Source organism: Pristis pectinata, chromosome 11 (assembly GCF_009764475.1).
Source record: "Pristis pectinata isolate sPriPec2 chromosome 11, sPriPec2.1.pri, whole genome shotgun sequence".
NCBI classification, from domain to species: Eukaryota; Metazoa; Chordata; class Chondrichthyes; order Rhinopristiformes; family Pristidae; genus Pristis; species Pristis pectinata.
The window spans coordinates 19,840,177-19,859,754 of record NC_067415.1 but is presented as its reverse complement, the minus strand read 5'-3'; the positions used below and the strand labels follow the sequence as shown (position 1 = coordinate 19,859,754).

Sequence of the window (19,578 nt, the reverse complement as noted above, 5' to 3'; positions counted from 1 at the left end):
ACAAAAGTCATCAAGGGGAATGGGGAGAGGATAGGAATATGGCACTGGGATAAAGAATCAGCCATGATCATACTGAATGGTGAAGCAGGCTCTAAGGGCCAAATGGCCTACTCTTACTGTTATTGTTTTATATGTTGCGAGTAGAACTACAGCCAGGTGATCAGACTTGCCAAAGTGCAGGCGTGGGATAGCACGGGAAGCGTTCTTGATGGTGATGTAGCAGTGACAGAGTGTGTTGACTCCTCTGGTTCCACAGGTGATGTGCTGGTGGTAGTTTGTCAGAGATGACTTCAAGCTGGCCTGGTTGAAGTTCCCCGTGATGATCGGGAAGGCATTTTTGCACTGTCTCGTGACCGTTGATCATGGTGCTCAGCTCCTCCAGTGCCAGCTTGACCTTTGCCAGGGGTGGAATGTACACCACTACCAGGATGACGGCAGAGAACTCCCTCGGCAGGTAGAACGGATGACACGTGACCGCCAGATGTTCCAGGTCGGGGGAGCAGGACTGAGAGAGAACCGCCACGTCTGTGCACCATGATGAGTTAATCATGAAGCAAATGCTGCCGCCTCTGCCTTTACCTGATGCCGCCATCCTATCCATGCGATGGATGGTGAAACTCTTGGGCTGGAGCGCTGTGTCTGGAGTGCTGGGAGTGAGCCATGTCTCTGTGAAGCAGAGTACACAGTAGTCCCTGATGTCCCTCTGTTACTGCAGTCTTGCTCTGAAGTCTTCAGTTTTATTTTCAAGAGATCGTACATTAGCCAGGACGATTGATTTGGGTGGGGGGGGGGGGGGGTCCTTAGGACCCTGCATTTCAGTTTCAACATCTCATGAGCGTCAACATCTCAGAGGATCTATCTTGGGCCCAACACATTGATGCAATCACGAAGAAGGCACACCAGCAGCTCTATTTCATTAGGAGTTTGAGGAGATTAGGTATGTCACCAAAGATTCTTGCAAATTTCTATAGATGTACGGTGGAGAGCATTCTGACTGGTTGCATCACCGCCTGGCATGCACAGGATCGAAAGAGGCTGCAGAGGGTTGTAGACTCAGCCAGCTCCATCACGGGCACAACCCTCCCCGCCATCGAGGACATCTTCAAGAGGTGGTGCCTCAAGAAGGCGGCATCCATCATTAAGGACATTCACCACCCAGGACATGCCCTCTTCACATTACTACCATCGGGGAGGAGGTACAGGAGCCTGAAGACCCACACTCAATGCTTCAGGAACAGCTTCTTCCCCTCCGCCATCAGATTTCTGAACAGTCCATGAACATGACCTCATTATTCCTCTTTTGCACTATTTATTCATTTTGTAACTTATAGCATTTTGTATTTTGTAACTTATAGTACTTTTTATGTCTTGCACTGTACTGCTGCCACAAAACAACAAATTTCACGACATAAGTCAGTTATAATAAAACTGATTCTGATTTTTCTCTATACTTCTGTGTTCAGAGTGTACCAGCAAGGATCAATGAAATATCGACTTCCTGATCCTTTTGCAGATAGAAGACCAATGGTCAGCCTTCTGTCTTCTCTGGAATTCTCTGTGCTCAGGAAGCTCATGCTCACTGCGAGCTTGTATTGTGCTATTCCTATTCCCAAGACAAAAGAAATCTTGGGAATAGGAATAGCACAATACAAGCTTGCAGTGAGTTTGTATTGTGCTATTCCTATTCCACAATAGGAATAGCACAATTGCCTATTTGTGCTATTAGACACAAATAGGCAATTGTGTCTATTGCCTATTAGGCACTCCTACCTGCAACAGTCATTTGTCCTTTATATCCTCAAACAAGAGACACTACATCTATTTCAGAACCCTGAAAAAACCTGTTACCTAAGAAATAGATTTTGCCCATCTTTAGTGTGCTAAATGAGTGAGTTATGTCTTGTGCTAATGCATTAAGGAGATCTTGAAAAAAAATTATGCAATTTGGAGGATTTACTTTATAATCATGAGGGTGGTTTTCACCAATAGTTGCAAGAGCTGTGTAGCTCCCAATGACAATTGCCTGCTATTATCACGTGCCACATTTAGCCACTAGGAATCATGGCAGGTGGGTTGCAGCCATAAAGAATTCCCTCCATGGTAGCCACAGTACAGCAGCACAAAAGACTGCAATGGAGGTGAAGGAAAACATAAGGGGAGGAGGGCATAGGTCTTCACAAACTGAGTCTCGTGTTGCAAGTGGGCACTGAGAGCCATGGGTCATTATTTAGGTAGAGACTGCAGCATATCCATGATGTGTAAGAGCATATGATTTTGAAAGTCCACAGTAAGCACTGTGAGAACCTGCAATGATGTAACAGGTATCCATGGTATTTAAAACATGTAGACAACAACACATTGACATCCCAACCAGGACACATTAATTCATTTCAGTAACTGACATGCTGAAGGGTTTCATCAGTTTTTTTTAATGGGAGTAATAAACAAAGGTGGTAGGTGGCACACTATTGATCCCATTTCTGTTTGTAAGGCAGAGATGAGCATTATACATGTTAGTGTGTCATTATTTGTGAAATTCCTGGCAGAGGAAATCCTTTCCAGGAATATCCCATCCAATTTCCCAATGGACAGGATTTCAACAGGAAATGGTTGCCATCACGTTAAAATTGGCACATGAAACATGGGTATTTTGTGCTCCAGCTTCTGGGTTTGTATTTCTCTGAACACACCTGGTTCTGAGCTACATTGAGGAAAACCTAGTTTACACAAGCCAACCCAGCAGCTCTTAAAGGAACCATTACAATACACCATTACTTTTACTAAATACCTACCAGAATGTGGAGGCAGGATGAGCAAGAATACTTTTTCAGGCACACTGCAATAGTCATTTGGCCTCTGTTGCCATCCAACCATTTCCCTGCACCAACTTGCCCCCATCCCCAGGTTGCCTCCCTCCTGAAAAAAATTCCTCTTCGCTGCCACCACACCCAACCACACAATTTCTTCTTTTGTTTAAGCACTGATCTTAAACCATTAGCTGTAAAGCACAGACATAAAGATGTCAGCCCCTCTACTCCGGTCATCTGTCAGAAGACACCTAGCAAGTATCCACAACTTGCCAGTCTTATTTAAATGAGGCCCAGGATCAAACCAGATATGCCTCCAGGCTACTTATTTAGCCAGAAGGATTGTTCCTGGGCAAATACAGTTCTGGGGCTTGGAACTTATTGTTTTCCTTCATATGGAAAAGCACAATAAATATATTAAACAAAAATTTCTTCATTTCATTGTAAAGAATCCCCTCCAAAAGAATAATCATAGCATGGTAGAATTCCATTGAAGGAGGAGAGACTTGGGTTTGAAATTAGCGTCCTAATTTTAAATGCAGGCAAGTACAAAGGTATGAGGACCGTGTTGCTTCAAGTGGACTGGATAAACAGATTAAAGATAAGGCAGTAGATCAGCACAAGCAGACATTTAGGAGGACATTTCATAAATCTCAGCAAGGGTATATCCTGGTGGGAAAGAAAGAATCCACAAGGATGCACCGTCTGTGGGGAAATAAGGAAGGCCCCAATTGAAAGAAGAGGCAATGTTGTCAATAGTATTGTTAGGCCAAAGGATTGGAAATTTTTAAAAACCAGAAAAGGATTATTAAAAATATTATAAAGACAGAAAAGATGCATGTGACTGAACCAGTAAATAATATAAAAACATACAGTAAGAGCCTCTATGTTTAAAAAAAAGAGTAATCATGGTAAATGCTGGTCCCTTGTATATTAACACTGGGAAATAGAGGGATGGCAGAGTTTCTAAAATATTATTTACTCTGTCTTCATGGCAAAAACATCCAGTAATAATAGGTAATACAGGATGAACTTAAAACAATCTTTGTCACTAGAAAAATAGTACTAGTCAAATGAATGGGGTTAAAGGCCGACAAGTTCCATAGACCTGATGGACTACATAGGTAAACAGATATGATCATCACCCCAGATGCAGTCTGTGCAGAGTTTGCATGATCTCCTTGTGACTGCATGTGCTTCTCCCCTCATCCCAAAGATGTGATGGCCGGTATTGTTTCTGGATTTCCAAAAGGCATACAGTAAGTTGCCACATAGAAGGTTACTGCAAAAGATAAAAATGCATAGGGCTGAGGGTAATATATTAGCAAAGATATGGGAGTGGTTAACAAACAAGTCAGGATAAATGGGCATCAGTAACTAATTGGGTGCCACAAGCATTAGTGCTGGGGCCTCAACTATTTATAATCCATGTTAATAAATTGGATGAAGAGTATATCATAGCCAAGTTTGTTGATGATACAAAAATGGCATAACAAATTCTGAGGAGGGCACAGAGAGTGTGCAGTGGGATATAAATAGGTTAAGTGAATGGACAAGGATTGCCAGATAGAATATAATGTGGGAAAAAAATGAAGGTTTCCTTTGGAAGGAAGATTGACAGAAAACAAATTATTATTTAAAATGGAGTGAGACTCGAAATTGTTGGGGTCCTAAAGAATCAGGAAGTCCCTGGTACATGGAACACAAAAGATTAGCATGCAGATACAGCAAGTAATTAGAAAGGCCAATGGATTACTGGCTGTTATTGCAAAAGGTATGGAGTGTAAAAATAATCAAGTTTTGATACAAGTTTACAGGGTGCTTGAGAGATTACATCCTGAGTACTGGGGATTGTTTCAGTCTCCATATTTAAGGAAGGATAAACCTGCATTGGAGGCAGTGTAGAAAAGACCACCGAGCTGATTCCTGTAATGAAAAGGTTGATGTATGATAAAAGGTTAATCAGATTGAGTCTGTACTCATGAGGAATGAGAGGTTATCTTACTGAAGCATAAAAAATTCTGAGGGGAATTGACAGGCTAGATGCTGAGAGGATGTATCCTCTGATGGTGTTATTTAGGGGGTATGATTTCGGAATAAAGGGTCATCCATTTCTGACAGAGATGAAGACTAATTTCTTCTCTCAGAGGGTCATGAATCTTTGGAATTCTCTATCCCAGAGGGCTGTGGAGGTAGAGTCATTGAATATATTCACAGTAGAGACTGACAAATGTTTGCACTACGTGGGAATCAAAGGAAACATAAGAGACTGCAGATGCTGGGATCTGGAACAAAAACAAGCTGCTAGGGAAACTCAGCAGGTCTGGCAGCATCTGTGGAGGCAAAGGGATAGATAGTCCCTTTGGGATAGTCCCATAGGAATTAAAGGGTTGGGAAAAGACCAGGAAAGTGGTGTTGAGGCCAAGAATGGATAAACCACATTTGTATTGAATGGTTTAGCAGACTGAGTGGACTACTTAGCCTACTTCTGTTCATGTTTTTATGAATAATAATTTGTATTTACGATGCCTCTTTTAACACTGGAAAACAACCTAAGTGCCTTCAGAACGTCAATATCCAAAGAGGTGGCAAGGTGCTGGGTTGCTGAATCATGATCCCATGCAAGATTCCCCTTGATTTTTTTCCTGTTATTTTATAATCACCTATTCCCTTGGCTTTGACAATAAGATGAGATGGCTTTTGAGGTTTTCAAAAGCCTTCTGAATTTTTGTCCTATTATAACATACCACTTTAAATATCTCCAAGCTTTTAAATTTGACTTCTTTGTAGTTTTATTCAACTAGTTTACTCACAAGATTCATTTGAGTCTGCATTCGGTGCTGTGAGTATGCAAATAAGCTCACACAGAGGTTATAAGTGCTTTTAGCATTTGACCTTTAATGGTATTGAACTTCAATACCTAGGGATTGTAATCAGGATATTTATACTAGTCAAATCTAAATCCTTGAATCTGAGTGCACTTAAGGAAAGATGTAAGAATTTTACTTTGTTGTGCATTTGAAATTGCTCATTTTTGTTTACATAACGTATCCTTAACAGCCCTAGTAATAACTTTTGCATCAGTATACAGACAAAAAATGAATTCTATTCAGAAGTCACAAGTCTAACCAGCCATTTTAAAATGGGTACCATGGGGCAAGAGTATCTCAGCATGGTGTGTGATAAATACTTGGTATTGCTCACAGGAGATTGATTGTTAAAGTAGGTAACAAGAATACCAATGCAGTAAAATGTAATTGTGTCTTTTGTGAAGTAATCACATTTAGCTACATCTGCATTTGCTGATAGAGATGTACCAGCCTTGCATGTAAGACAGAGGCCGAGATGTGAAAGAAGCTGCTGAGCAGCAAAAAAAAGGCAGTGAACCTACATCTGTACTATAATCACTAGAAGTTTTCTTCTCTTCAGTACTTTCACAACAGCTATTTTTGTCAGGCCTTCAAAAGTTCAGATTAATACTCAATTCCAAACAGTGGCCATAAATTTATAAAAAGAACAAATTACAAGATAACCGAGCACCAACCCAGCCAATGGCAATACTTCACACACATTTACCTATAGTCACAAAAATGTTCAATTTCACTCCTGCATTTACTATGTATGAACCTTTGCATCAAACCCTGAGAGCTTGGTATTTGTTACAAGAGCATTCCACTGCTGTCCTCAATTGCCTTGCTTTTAATTTACTTATTTTTTGAAAACATTATAATAAACCTAATCTATTGGTTAGAATCTTGTTAAATACACATTTGTTCAAAGTTGCATTAATTGTCTTAATACTTTTGTTTATGGATCACTGTTAGATTACTGCAATGAAAGTAAACTGTACTTCCAGGAAACTTAAGCAAGACATAAAATATATGGAGCAACACTCAGAGTTGTCTGAGGTAACTGCCGTAAAAGAACTCATCTAGTTCCTGGAAAGAGAGAAAAATTATGCCAGACTCATGCTGATATTGACTTTCTACTGAGAAGAATACTGAGAAGAATATGTTTGTTCTTACTGGTTGAGGACAATACTTGACTCTGGTGTGATGCACCCTTTGACAAAATATTCTCTTCACACAGCCATCTGTGACTCTTCGGTGTATTACCCAAGAGTTACTCAGTGTTTTGAGGAGCAGGCAGGGAGTAAACTGGGAGTAGAAGGATAAGAGGAAATCTGAAGAGTTTTAGCAAACACACGACATAGAATGCAAGCAAAGCTTTAAAAAGCAACTGATGGTGCTTAGCTGCATCAGTCACACTGGTTTCTGCTGAGCGTAAAAATGGGTGAGAATTGGTGACTTTTAATAAAGGATAATGTAAGAGTTAATGCAGAGATTAAAATAATGTAATCAAGGAAACAAGTGCATTGTTAATATGCTTCTTGCATTGATTTTGTTTTAGTGAAATGTGAATACCAGAAACAATCTGGGGTACAAACTGGTTCTTGGGGGATTGTTTGTGCTGATAAAGTGGAGACTCGGCATTGGCTTTCACTCCCATTCTCATCACAGAATCAAATTCTGGAAGTTAAGTACTAGTGTAATGTAGTATTGCACTCATTACTGCACTAAATGTTTAGGACAAGAAACCAAGGAATTTTTTTTCCCCATTTGACTTTACATGGGAAATGTATATATTGAAATGTGGTAAGCTACATTTACGGTACAGCTGTGTACTTAAATAAGTTCCACACTATTGACAAAGAAGAGTAAAAAATGTGCTGCACAGTGAAGTTGCCAGTGTGTGTAGAGAGAGAAAAACTGAGTTAATATTACAGATGGATGTCATGGATGTCCTTACAGTGCAACCGGCCAGTTCTGATACAAACAGTTCAGAACAATGTTGGATTCAAAACTGGCCAGTTTTGCTGTAAGGTTATCCGGCTTCAATATTAAATCAGGTTTTTTCTTTTGAAAACAACAACTGACACTTCCTTATCTTACTGTTGCCAAGACAAAATTCCATTGATAGTACTGAAACAGAGAAACATAGAAAATAGGAGGTGTAAGCCATTTGGCTCATTGGGCCTTCCCCACCATTTGATACAATCATGGCCAATCATCTATCACAATATTTTATTCCTGCTGCCTCCCCATACCCCTTGATACTTTTTAGAAAAACCTACAAGCTCTACAAGTGTAAAAAAAATCACAAAATTCAACAGCCCAAGTAAAAGTAAAATTTCACTCAATGTTTAAAAAGGCGATTTGTTCATCATGATCAGATTAAGTTCTCTTCCTCCAAATACATCACTCCCAACTCCAGCCTAACTTCCAATAAATCTGTTCCACTTGGTCAAGCATCCTCAGGTGGGTTTGTATTGATTCCATTTTAATGGTGACAAAACAAGCAGCCTCATATTTTTGTGTTAGGAAACTTGCAGCACTGCAAATTGTATTTTGCTTTAGTTCAGCCACATCTCAGACCTTTCTCTAAACCTTCGAGGAGATCAATTCTGAACAGAAATTTGGCCACGGTCAGCACTATCACAATGTTTAAGGCTTCATATAAATTGGCTCTTCCTGTTTTGTAGTACAATGGTTGTCAATTTGCAATTGGGCTCTACTTGCATAATTCCCAAGGACTTAGAGGTCAAGTGTCTCATTTCCTGGTTGTTTAGGTGCCAAACTATGATCTCTGCATCTGTGCAATGATTAGTGCCTTAATTTGCTGCATTTAGTAAGTAAGATGATATGTCCTGTAACATGCAGCATTCCCAGCAGGGCAATAACTGAATGCACTTACAACCCCATAAGGTCTAATGCGCCTCAACATCAACCACAAATATATGCCTTGATCCTTCAGTTCCAAGACAACTTGTTATTTATTTCCTCTTTAATCATTTTTCCTTCTTTTAGTTCATTTCCTGAAAGGACTAAACACACTTTGCTGAGCTTTGGACCATGATTGACAGACACTTCTGATATGCGAGGACCACATGTGCACCTTACTCAACGGAAAGCGGAGAATGTTCACCAAAAGGGTATCACACATACAAGCCCGATGTGCACAAATGCCACTTCCTGATGCAGAGCTTTTGCCTCACTAAACTAAGAACCCCATGCCAATTGTGATGCCTCAGCTCTCACCAGCTTGGCTGAAATAAGCTCATGCAGCTCAGAGCAGGAATCAATCCTGTTTAAATACTCATTAGATAAATTCCCTGAGCCATCAGGGAGCCTTATTTGCTCTTTCATAATTGAGCCTTAGGAGTTAATTATGAGACGACTGGAAACAGTTTCAGACTAAGTGATGAAAAAGCATTTCATCTCATTCTGGGAAGTACAAGGCCTGCAAGCATCTGCATTTTGAAGTTTAATTGCTACACACAATCAGAACTGAGTGCATTTTCTGACCGATCTACAATTGTCTGATCAAAAAATAAAGAACAGATAAAAGAACCGCCATTGTGTCATAAAATAATCCATTTCAATATGAAGGCCAATTTTAATTTGACCCACCTGGCAAAAATGAAACAGCAGAGGCAATGCAACATTCATCACTGCCTTGTCTGCACACCACCATTATTTACAGAGGCTCATGAACACTGAGTACCCTCACCCTATCATCTAGCCTACAGCCTTCAAGTTGATATCACATCAGCCTAGCACCAGCATTTGGCAGCATGATGACCATTATTTGCATGCAGCTAGTTGTTGGCACGGTAATCAGGGTAGTCTCTGGATTATGGATATAGCTGCCCATCTGAGATGGATCATCCCTCTTGCTGCCAAAGATTCAATTCTTGAGTTTGAAATCTACATCCATGTGAGTATACTGGAACCCTAGCTCTTGCAAAAAAAAATAAACTAACTGCAAACAAAGACAACATTTTGCCCAGGATTTTGTGTGATCAATGGGAAAGCAGCTATTGTAGTCATTAACCTTGAAGAAACCTACAGTGAAACAATCTAGTGATCTCTGTGGCACAGCTTCTCTTTTTCTGACATTGCAGAGGCTCAATGGATGCCTAAAATACTGCAGCTGTGATGTCATCACTGAAGTATTCAAAGACAACAGAGTACAATATGAAAAACATGCAGGAGCTGAATATCAGTAGCATTTAAAAAAAAGGATCCACTTAAATGTAATACATTTACTTGAAGGAAAAATAATCCACACTGTGTTTCTTTTAGAGAGGTAAGCAGAAGTTATGGTATTGTATGCTATTAAAAATAATCTTGCTTTTCCACAAGCATAACATTTGTAGGGTATTTTACATTGAGACTAGTTTTTAAATATCTAAATTTTTCATCAATTCATTGATTTCCAGAAAGCTGCAGAACAGTGCAATTAATGGAGGAGTGTTGTATTGCTAACAGCAACTTTAGGATTTATATAGACACAGAAAGTTGCATCAGTTTCATGATCATGGGACAGACTGAAGCTTTGCTATTGATACAACCACAAAATCTAGGACTATGACACCTTCAAGTCCATATTTTGTAAGAAATACAGCTGGAGGTTTGTGACTAGTGTACTGGGACCTCTGCCGTTTCTTATATACAGTATATATAAATGACTTGGATGAAAATGTGAATGAGTGCTTTAGTAAGTTTGCAGATGACACAAAGATTGGTGGCATTGTGGATAGTGTAGAAGATTGTCAAAGGATACAGCAGGATATAGATCAGTTGCAGATATGGGCGGAAAAATGACAGGTGGAATTTAATCCAGACAAACATGAGGTGTTGCATTTTGGGAGGTCAAATGTAAAGGCAAAGTACACAGTTAATGGTAAGGCCCTTAACAGTGTTTATATACAGGGGGATCTTGGCGTCCAAGTCCACTGCTCCCTGAAAGTGGCCGCACCAGTTGATAGGGTGGTAAAGAAGGCATATGGCATGCTTGCCTTTATTAGTCGAGGCACTGAGTTCAAGAGTCAGGAAGTTATGTTTCAGCTTTATAAAAGTTTGGTTAGGCTGCATCTGGAGTATTGCATTCAATTCTGGTTGCCCCACTATAGGAAGGGATGTGGAGGCTATGGAGAGGGTGCAGAAGAGGTTTACCAAGATGCTATCTGGATTAGAGTGCTAAGGAGAGGTTGGGCAAACTAGGGCTGTTTTCTCTGGAGCAGCAGAAGCTGAGGGGAGACCTGATTGAAGTATATAAAATTAAGAGAGGCATAGATAGAGTAGACAACCAGTATCTTTTTCTTAGGGTTGAAATGTCTAATACTAGAGGGCATGCATGTAAGGTAAAAGGGGGATAGTTCAAAGGAGATGTGCGGGGCAAACCTTTTTGACACAGAGAGTGGTGGGTGCCTGGAATGTCCTGTCATGGGTGGTGGTGGAGGCAGATACTATAGAAGCATTTAAGGGACTCTTAGATAGGCACATAAACATGCAGACAATGGAGGGATATGGACCATATGCAGGCAGAAGGGATTTGGTGTCATTAGCTTAATTAGTTGGGCACAACACAGTGGGCCAAAGGGCCTGTTCCTGTAAGGTATTGTTCTATGTTCTAAAATATACAATGAGTGCAAGCCAACGGCATGTATCCTGCTCATTTTTCCACTTGCTAGAATTATACCACGCAGTTGGCATTAATCCAGCACTATGTTATTTTCTAGGTTGATACATAACATTGGTGTCTTGAGCGAGGGAATCAAGGGCAACAAAGTCCCAAACTTCAGGAAAGGGTTAAAGTTAGAGGAAAAAGTGAACACAACTCATACATAAGTGACTTATAGGCAGTCAATGCACAAATAATGGCTGCAATTAATGCAGAGCTAGCTCCTTAAGTGAAGGAATAAACAACAGTACACACAACATTTTGTAAAGGTTAAATGTAGTACTGAACTACTACAGGCATAAAATTGATGATATCTGATACAAGAACTAGAACTGCTCTGAATAATTCAGTTGACCACCAATCTTATTTACAACTCCTGCTTACTTCAGGCTTGACTTAATTGGACTCGAGCACTATGATGTAATGCTATTACTGTTCATTTACTGAATTTGATACAACAAAGCACATTTCAGCAGTTATGTTTAGACAGTCACATTTTTCCAAAAATGTTCTCAACTAGAAAACAAAATTGTGCTTAATTGGATGAACAGGCACAGACACTTTACTGCAAGAGTTTGTTTTGCAGATTACATAGCTATTTGCACATCAATATGGCGATTGTTAATGCAGGATTACAAATAATCCAAATTGTACACCACAGTGAAGCAGTAGGACTGAAATAGCTGCTTGATCGATTTGAATGTGCATGGCTTTCCTAAAAGTTGCTGAGCTAATCACAAGGAAATGGACACTGCATACTAAGTGCTTTATACTAAAATGCTTAGATTTGTTCTAGTTGTGCATTTAGAGCTCCTTCGTGTACAAAAGCACCCTTGTGCTTCCGTTATTAGATGTTAAGATTGTTGATTTGTTAAAAACTGAAGTCTTGTTTCAGGTTCATTTGAGCTAGGTTATGCAAAGTTTTAAAACCATGCCCATTTGTTGTTTTACTCTCCCGTCTCTAAGCCATTTTTTCTCTTTGCTTTGACACACTGAAGCTAGTTAGATGTACCTTCAAGCAGTACTTTTCAGCTGAAACAGATGAAAAGTGTGGAAAACAATGGCCAAGAATCTATGATCAGTGGTAAGCCATCCATGCAGGCTATTGACCCATGAAAAGCTTTGTATTTGTTGTGGGGAGTTTCTCCATCTGGAACTTGCTGAGAGACAGGCCCCATCAGAGAAATAATTAAAACACTAAAACAAAATACAAATAACAAAAAACAAGAACAAAATCTGTTAATACGAACACCTACCTTTGTCCACAACTTTTCTCCTCATCAGAATGCAAAAAAAACCCTCCCTGTGCCAGTTTATTCAAGTGGATTCACCATATTAAGGTGGCGTTTTAATGCAACTTTATATCCCTATGTCTGTGAAATCTCAAAGTCTTCAGTAATGTGGGGAAATGACAACAGTTACATAGGTAACTGCAATTATTTCTTTGCAAAAATCTGGATCATTGGATTACTGTCTTGACTACCAAATGGTCTATTTATGCTGAAACTTTATCAATTTGGGGAATAGATTTGGCATGTTTTCCCTAGCTGTTTAATTAAATTCATGCATTTCCACAGCAATGTACAACATTTTGAAGATAATACATTACAAAAGCAAACAATCTCATTATTTTGATGAGATTGTTACATCTTTTAGGACATCACTGCTATGTTATAAAATCAGATTTACTTCTTGCTTATGGTACAATTACACATTTGCTAAATACTATGTTTTATATTGATTATGAAAGCTTTTCAGTGTGAAATTCACCATTGTTTGGGGAAACCTAGGATGCCAGGTGGACAAGCTGTATTATTTCCTATGGATGAAGCCAACAGTAAAAAGATTCACTGTTCATATTCTGGCTTAACTATCCCTATAACATTCCTAGGAACGTACTGGCTTGTCATTGGATGCTGACTTTAGTGCAGGGCATGAATAATAATATTGGGACATCACCTGAATGTAACATTTGTTATAAATCCAGAGGCTGACCAGGTGACGTCAAGGATTTTTCAGTCAGAAATACATTTGAAAATGAGCATTAGACAGATTTTTAAAGAGCTGTTAAGAACATAGGACATAGAATACTATGGAGTGTACAATGCTGTTATTACAACATTCAAGGCAGGTGGCATATTTAATTTGCTGTAGTATCTGGATGAGAGATTAGGGCAGACAATATTAAGGCTGCTCCTGCTGCTCACCTGGAGCTTTACATCTAGTTCCAGTAGCAGACCCAGGAATGTATAAGCCCTCAATGTGTTATTGATTAAGAAATGCAAAATGTTTTTAAATGTTTCCAGCAATTGAAGGCTTTTGTGCTTAAAATTAATATATACAGAATTCTATACAGGTTTTTAATGAAACTATCATTCAACACTAACAGAATCTGAGAAATTCAATCGCCCTTCCTTCCAGCTCTTCCTGTTTTGTGCATGTAATCAAACAGAAGTAACAAAAATTAACAGTGAAGTTATATACATTGTTTATCAAATTACCTCATTGATGCTGATCTCTGCCTCAACATACTGCAATCCTTTCTGAAGGATAGAGATCAGTGCTGCAGGTGGCACTAGTGTCCCATTGATGTTTGACTGACTTATGTGACTTTCTATTCCAAATGTGAATGCTGAATGAGAGAAACCTGAGAGAGGAGAAAAAAAGCAGCATTAATTAAGAAGTTACAAGTAAGCAACATTACAGAGGTCACCCATGTTTACAAAGAGCAGCAGTGCACTATGGTATACCCAGATATAATCTTTATTTATCGAGTGTTTTTATGTTGCTAACATGTATTTTTCAGATTAATTTAGAAGCATTCATTTTTCACACCTTCTTCACCCAAGCCTCTCCAATTGGTGCAATGCTATTTATCACATAATGAATGACTGCCCTTTTTCCATTTTAATATAGCTGTGATTGCAAGATTATTTGCCACCTGCCAAAAATATTGGCCCTCAGCCACAATTCTTTCAACCCCAAATATCCAACACTTCCCAAAGTGCTTGAATGTCACCTTTTAAACTATTAACCCCCTGTAAAACTCCGCTGCCATAATATATCTCACTCAAATTTCCGCTCACCTTGCAGTTCTTGCCAACCTCCACTGTCCCTTCATCTACCAGTATGCCGACTTCACAATTCTCAACCTTTTCTTGAGAATTCCAGTGATTGCATAGGGTGGAGGAGGAATGAGGGACAACAGAAGTACAAGCCACCCCAAAAATCAAAGGATAAGTGTTCTGTAAGCATCTGTTCAAAGTGTCACTCTGAAAGTGGTCAAACTTAAATTCCTGTGGCATGCCCCTATCTCTATGGCTATATTTTTGATGTCCTTCAGTTCCAGCTCCCATATTGCACTCAACCAACTCAGTGCACTCCTTTGCCTGGATCTTGATTGGTTTCTCATAGGACATTGTGGTTTGCTTTCTGGTTTGGCATGTTTTACTCTTTAAAAACTCATTTCAAAGCTCTTTGAGCAAACCTTTAGCTGTTCCCTTAACTCTTCACTTCTCTCATGCTCATGGCTGAAGGCCTTGTGGTACATAAATAAGAACTGTTATCTCTCATTTCCTATTTATAGAAGCATCAGTATAATAACAATTTCTGCAAATATCCGTGATTTCTGCAATTAATGATGCAATTTTGCTATAGAAACTAAAGCACATATACTATACAACACAATATACATTTACATTACTGTCAAGGCCAGTAATTTGGGAGAAATGCAAGCTTTCTAAATTACAATGATATGGAGATCCTATTTCCTTTAACCATATAGAACATAGTACATACGACAGTACAGCACAGGAACAGGTCCTTCGGTCCACGATGTTGTGCTGAGCTGATTAAATTAGTAATCAAATGCCAACTAAACTAATCCCTTCTGCCTTCACAATGTCCATATCCCTCCATTTCCTGCACATTCATGTGCCTATTTAAGAGGCTCTCGAACGCCTCTATCATATTTGCCTCCACCACCACCCCTGGCAGCACGTTCCAGGCACCCACCACTCTCTGTAAAAAAAAACCTGCCCCACACATCTCCTTTGAACTCACCCCCTCTCACTTTAAATGCATGCCCTCTGGTATTAGACATTTCAACCCTGGGAAAAAGATACCGGCTGTCTAGTCTATCTATGTCACTCATAATCTTATAAATTGCTGTCAGATCTCCCCTCAGCCTCCACCACTCCAGAGAAAGCAACCCGAGTTTGTCTAACCTGTCCTTATAGCACATGCCCTCTAATCCAAGTAGCATGGAAATATACTATGGAAATACTACAGAAGTAATGACAATGCAAGATGTATGTCGGCACACCTTGTAAAAAGTAGACCTTTCCCAGACAACCCAACATTAAATGTAGTGTTCATTTTGTTTAGTTGCTCTACCTGACATTGAACTTGAAAGGTTCACAGTACAAAGGAGGCATTACAGCTCTCAACCAAAGTAGCTAATTCTGCATTAACTTCTGGAAGAAGAGCAATGGAAATCCTGGAAACCAGCCAAATGCAACACTTATGCCAGTTTTTCTTGGGTTCTGCAGTGTTCCACCAGTTACTGTGAGTACCCGGTTGTTTTGCTTTGGTAATTTTGGAGTTTCATTTGCTATTACTTTTCTTCCTCACCTCTAATACTCATTATTTATGCATGAAAAGTTCCGAATAAAATGTTTAAACACTATAGACCAGGTCTGTAGAAAAGTTCCATGTTCGCATAGAATATACTGTAATTAATAACTGCATATCAAGTTTTCAACACCTTCACATAAGGAGATTAAAGGAAGGGTGTGGGAATTACAGTGGTAATGCTTAGATTACAGGAGGTGAAATTTATTTCTGAACTTCCTCATACACCAACTCCTGCATTACTTCATTTGAAAAATATTTTGATATTCCTAATTATTCAGTATGTGAGTAGATAAATGAAGTCTAGATTTATAAGATATCTGAGAGAGCATTTAGGATGGAAAAGTGTCATTGGTTACACATTTCCATTAATTTGGATTAGGCCTATCATTGTTTTTACATCCTACACCCCTTATTTTAAAGCTAATTAACCTTACAATTGCTTTTAACACCAAATGAACTAGCATTAAATGCTAAAGATTTGAGTTCAAATCCCATTGTTCAAATACTGCTCCAAATGGACTCTCTTCAGTCACTGTACATCCAAAGATACCAGGAGATCCACTGGTGCTGGGGTAGATGTGCTAAAGAATCATTGCGTTGGTCCACCTCAATAGCATTCTGTAGTCCATGAGACCCAAGATGATCACACACTTTTTTCCTCACACAATGCAAGTGTGTGCAAAGTAAAATCTGGGATCAGTGGATTGTGAGTGAAATGGGCTGGTAATCCTGGGCTATCAGTCATCGGCAGAAGTGTGAGGGAGGTGGGATGATGGTGTTGGGTAAAGTTGGGGCCAAGATCAGGGTCAGTGAGTTGAGGATATGGGGGATTGGCAATGCTTCAATGCAAGGAGACAATTGCAGCTGAAATGTCAGCAAAGGAGTGCGCAGAGTTGGCAGAGTGGTTGTTTTAAGGAATCTTAAAGGACGAAACATAGGATGGGAGGTGAGAAGTTTCGGAGGGAATTCCAAAGCACTGGCTTTAACAGCTGAAAGTTTGGCTGCCAGTGGTGGAGCAATTAAAATCTGGATACTCAACAAACCAGAACTGAGGGCAAGCAGATATCTCAGGGGGTTTGCAGGGATGGATGCAATTATAGATAAGAAGCAGCAAGGATGTGAAGAGACTTGAAAACTTGAGTAAAATTTCTAAAATCAAAATGCTATTTAACTGGGGATCAATGCAGCTCAGTAAGCACAAGTGTTTTGGTTGAATGAGATGGTACAATGTAAGAACAAGGGCTTGAGAATTCTGTATAACCTTAAATATACAAATAGGAGACTAGCGAGCAGTATGCTAGAATGGTCAAGCTTAGAGATAACAAAAGCAGGGATGCAGGGTTTTAGCAATAGCTGAACTGAGAAAGGAAGATGAAGGGTCTTAGACCTGTAATGTTAACACTGTTCTTCTTTCCACAAATGCTGTCTTACCTGCTGAGTCCTTCTAGCATTTCCTGTTTTTGATTCAGATTTTCAGCAGCTGCATTCTTTGATTTTCAGTTGAGTTGGGCAATGTTACAGAACTATGCCAAAAGCTTCTTTTGGGGTCAAATGACACAAAAATTATGAATATCTGTTTCGACCCCAGACATTAGCCAGGGAGAGTAATGGAATTGATGATTAAAGCACAGAGCTTGTTGCAAGGAATGATGACAATAGCTTTCACTTTCCAATATTTAGTTAAAATAAGTTTCTGGTTATTCTGTACTGAGTATTGTGTAATTTTATGATAAGAGACAATGGAGGATTGAGAAACGTGGTGGTGAGGTAGAGCTGGATGTTGTCAGTGTTCACGTTGAAAAAAACGTGTGTTTAACCCTGTGTATTTAGTTCATGAGGCTGAGGTGCTATGTGCCAATGAGAAATATGAAGAGGCCAAGAACAGATCCTTGAGGACACCAGAGGTGACAATTCAAAGGTGGAAAGAGAAGCCATTACAGGTGACTCTCTGGTAACAACTGGACAGACAAGAATGGACCTAATTGCCTGTGGCCCCACCCAGATGAATGATGGTAAAGAGACTTCAGGAGAAGCTATTTGAGAGAAGTCAACAAGTCTAAGGTTGCAAACAAGTCAAGAAGGGAAGGGAAAAATGTCACATTTGTCACAATGGATGCCTTTTTCTTCATTTCAGTAATGTGGCAGGGGTGGAAACCCGACTGAGAGATTCAAACATAGAATTTCAGGAAAGATGCAGAAGGATTTGGAAGGCAAGAACAAATTCACAGACTTTGAAGATAAAAGGAAATTTGGAGATGAGCTAATAGGTTGAAAGGACATGTGGGATCATTACTGGCAGATGGGAATTTTAAAAGGATGAATGTATCTTGTGCAATCCAGTATGTTTTTCTCCAAGAAGTCTTACTTTCTATGGATCACAAAATTTGGGTTCTGGGGAATGGTACTTCTTTCTGTTAACATAGACAAAAGATTAAAGTAGGGTTCCCGTACTTGAAAATGCAAATAACCCACAACATCCTGCAATTGAGGAAATCCTGCATGCAGAAAATTGTTGGTATTGGTACCTACAGTATTGGTTTCCTTTACTTCCTGTGTTAATAACACTACATGTACATTTTGGTTAGCTGGTATCTAAACTGCTACATTGTGCTTTGTCTAATTGCAGAAGTCTGGAAACATTCTGTTGTCAAAACTCTGCTTCTGTTTTCATCAGCCTATGATTTCTACACTGTTAAAGCAAGTGAAATGAAAACCACTGACTGAGCAGTAAATAACAGATGCCTTGAATATAGTGGCCTACATGTTGAGGGAAATGCTCAAAGTTCATATTTCTCTGAGTATTGCCAGCAAGTTCATGATTTCTGCGTGCATGTTGGAAACATGGACGATGAACACTTATCAGCAGTTGTTCGCCAGTAATTTTCTAACTGCTCATCTCATGGAGTCCAGTGGCGGAACACAAAGTTTTAGCAATTTCCCAGAATTTTACAAGGCACTATAAGCTAAGTTTTAGTTAACATATAGTTTTAAAAATTCCTTTACTTCATTTAATTTTTAATTGTTTTCAATGCTTTTAAATATTTTGCTTTTTGAACTTTAAAAAAATACATGCAGTCCCGGTTTACATAAGGGTTCTATTCCTGAGGACTGTCCATAAGCCGATTTTTCTGCAAGTCAGAAACATCCATTTCTATAGCTACCCACATCATATCGCTCTGCAAGCACTTCCTATAATTCTTTAATCTCATCAAATATTGACCCATGCTATCTTTTCGCAGCTACCATCGGGCAGGAGGTACAGAAGCCTGACATCCCACACCACTGGTTCAAAAACAGCTAATTCTCAACCATTCAGTTCTCGAACCAACTGGCAAAACCCTGGTCACCACTACAGTTTAGGAACACTATGACCACTCTGATCACTTTGCACTAAAATGGACTTGTTTTTTTTGTTCCAATTGTGTCTCCTTCTTGCAAAAATTGTGTATAATTTATCTTTAATTTATGTCTTTTTTTGTGAATGCTGCTTATATGATGCTATGTGCCTGTGATGCTGCTGCAAGTAAGCTTTACATTGCACCTGTGCACACATGTACTTGTGCATATGACAATAAACTTGACTTTGACTTTGAATTAATGGAATATATAC

General features: G+C 39.3%; 1 protein-coding gene across 7 annotated transcripts in view; it reads right to left on the bottom strand.

Annotated features, from left to right (window-relative positions):
• The window catches only part of LOC127576058 (F-box-like/WD repeat-containing protein TBL1X), a 286,475-nt gene that overhangs the window by 27,689 nt on the left and 239,208 nt on the right, over positions 1-19,578 (bottom strand). For all 7 annotated transcript variants that reach the window (XM_052026399.1, XM_052026394.1, XM_052026398.1 and 4 more), the window contains one exon: positions 13,835-13,980. In XM_052026399.1, coding sequence (XP_051882359.1) covers positions 13,835-13,980 — 146 coding nt within the window. The remainder of the gene's footprint in view (positions 1-13,834; positions 13,981-19,578) is intronic.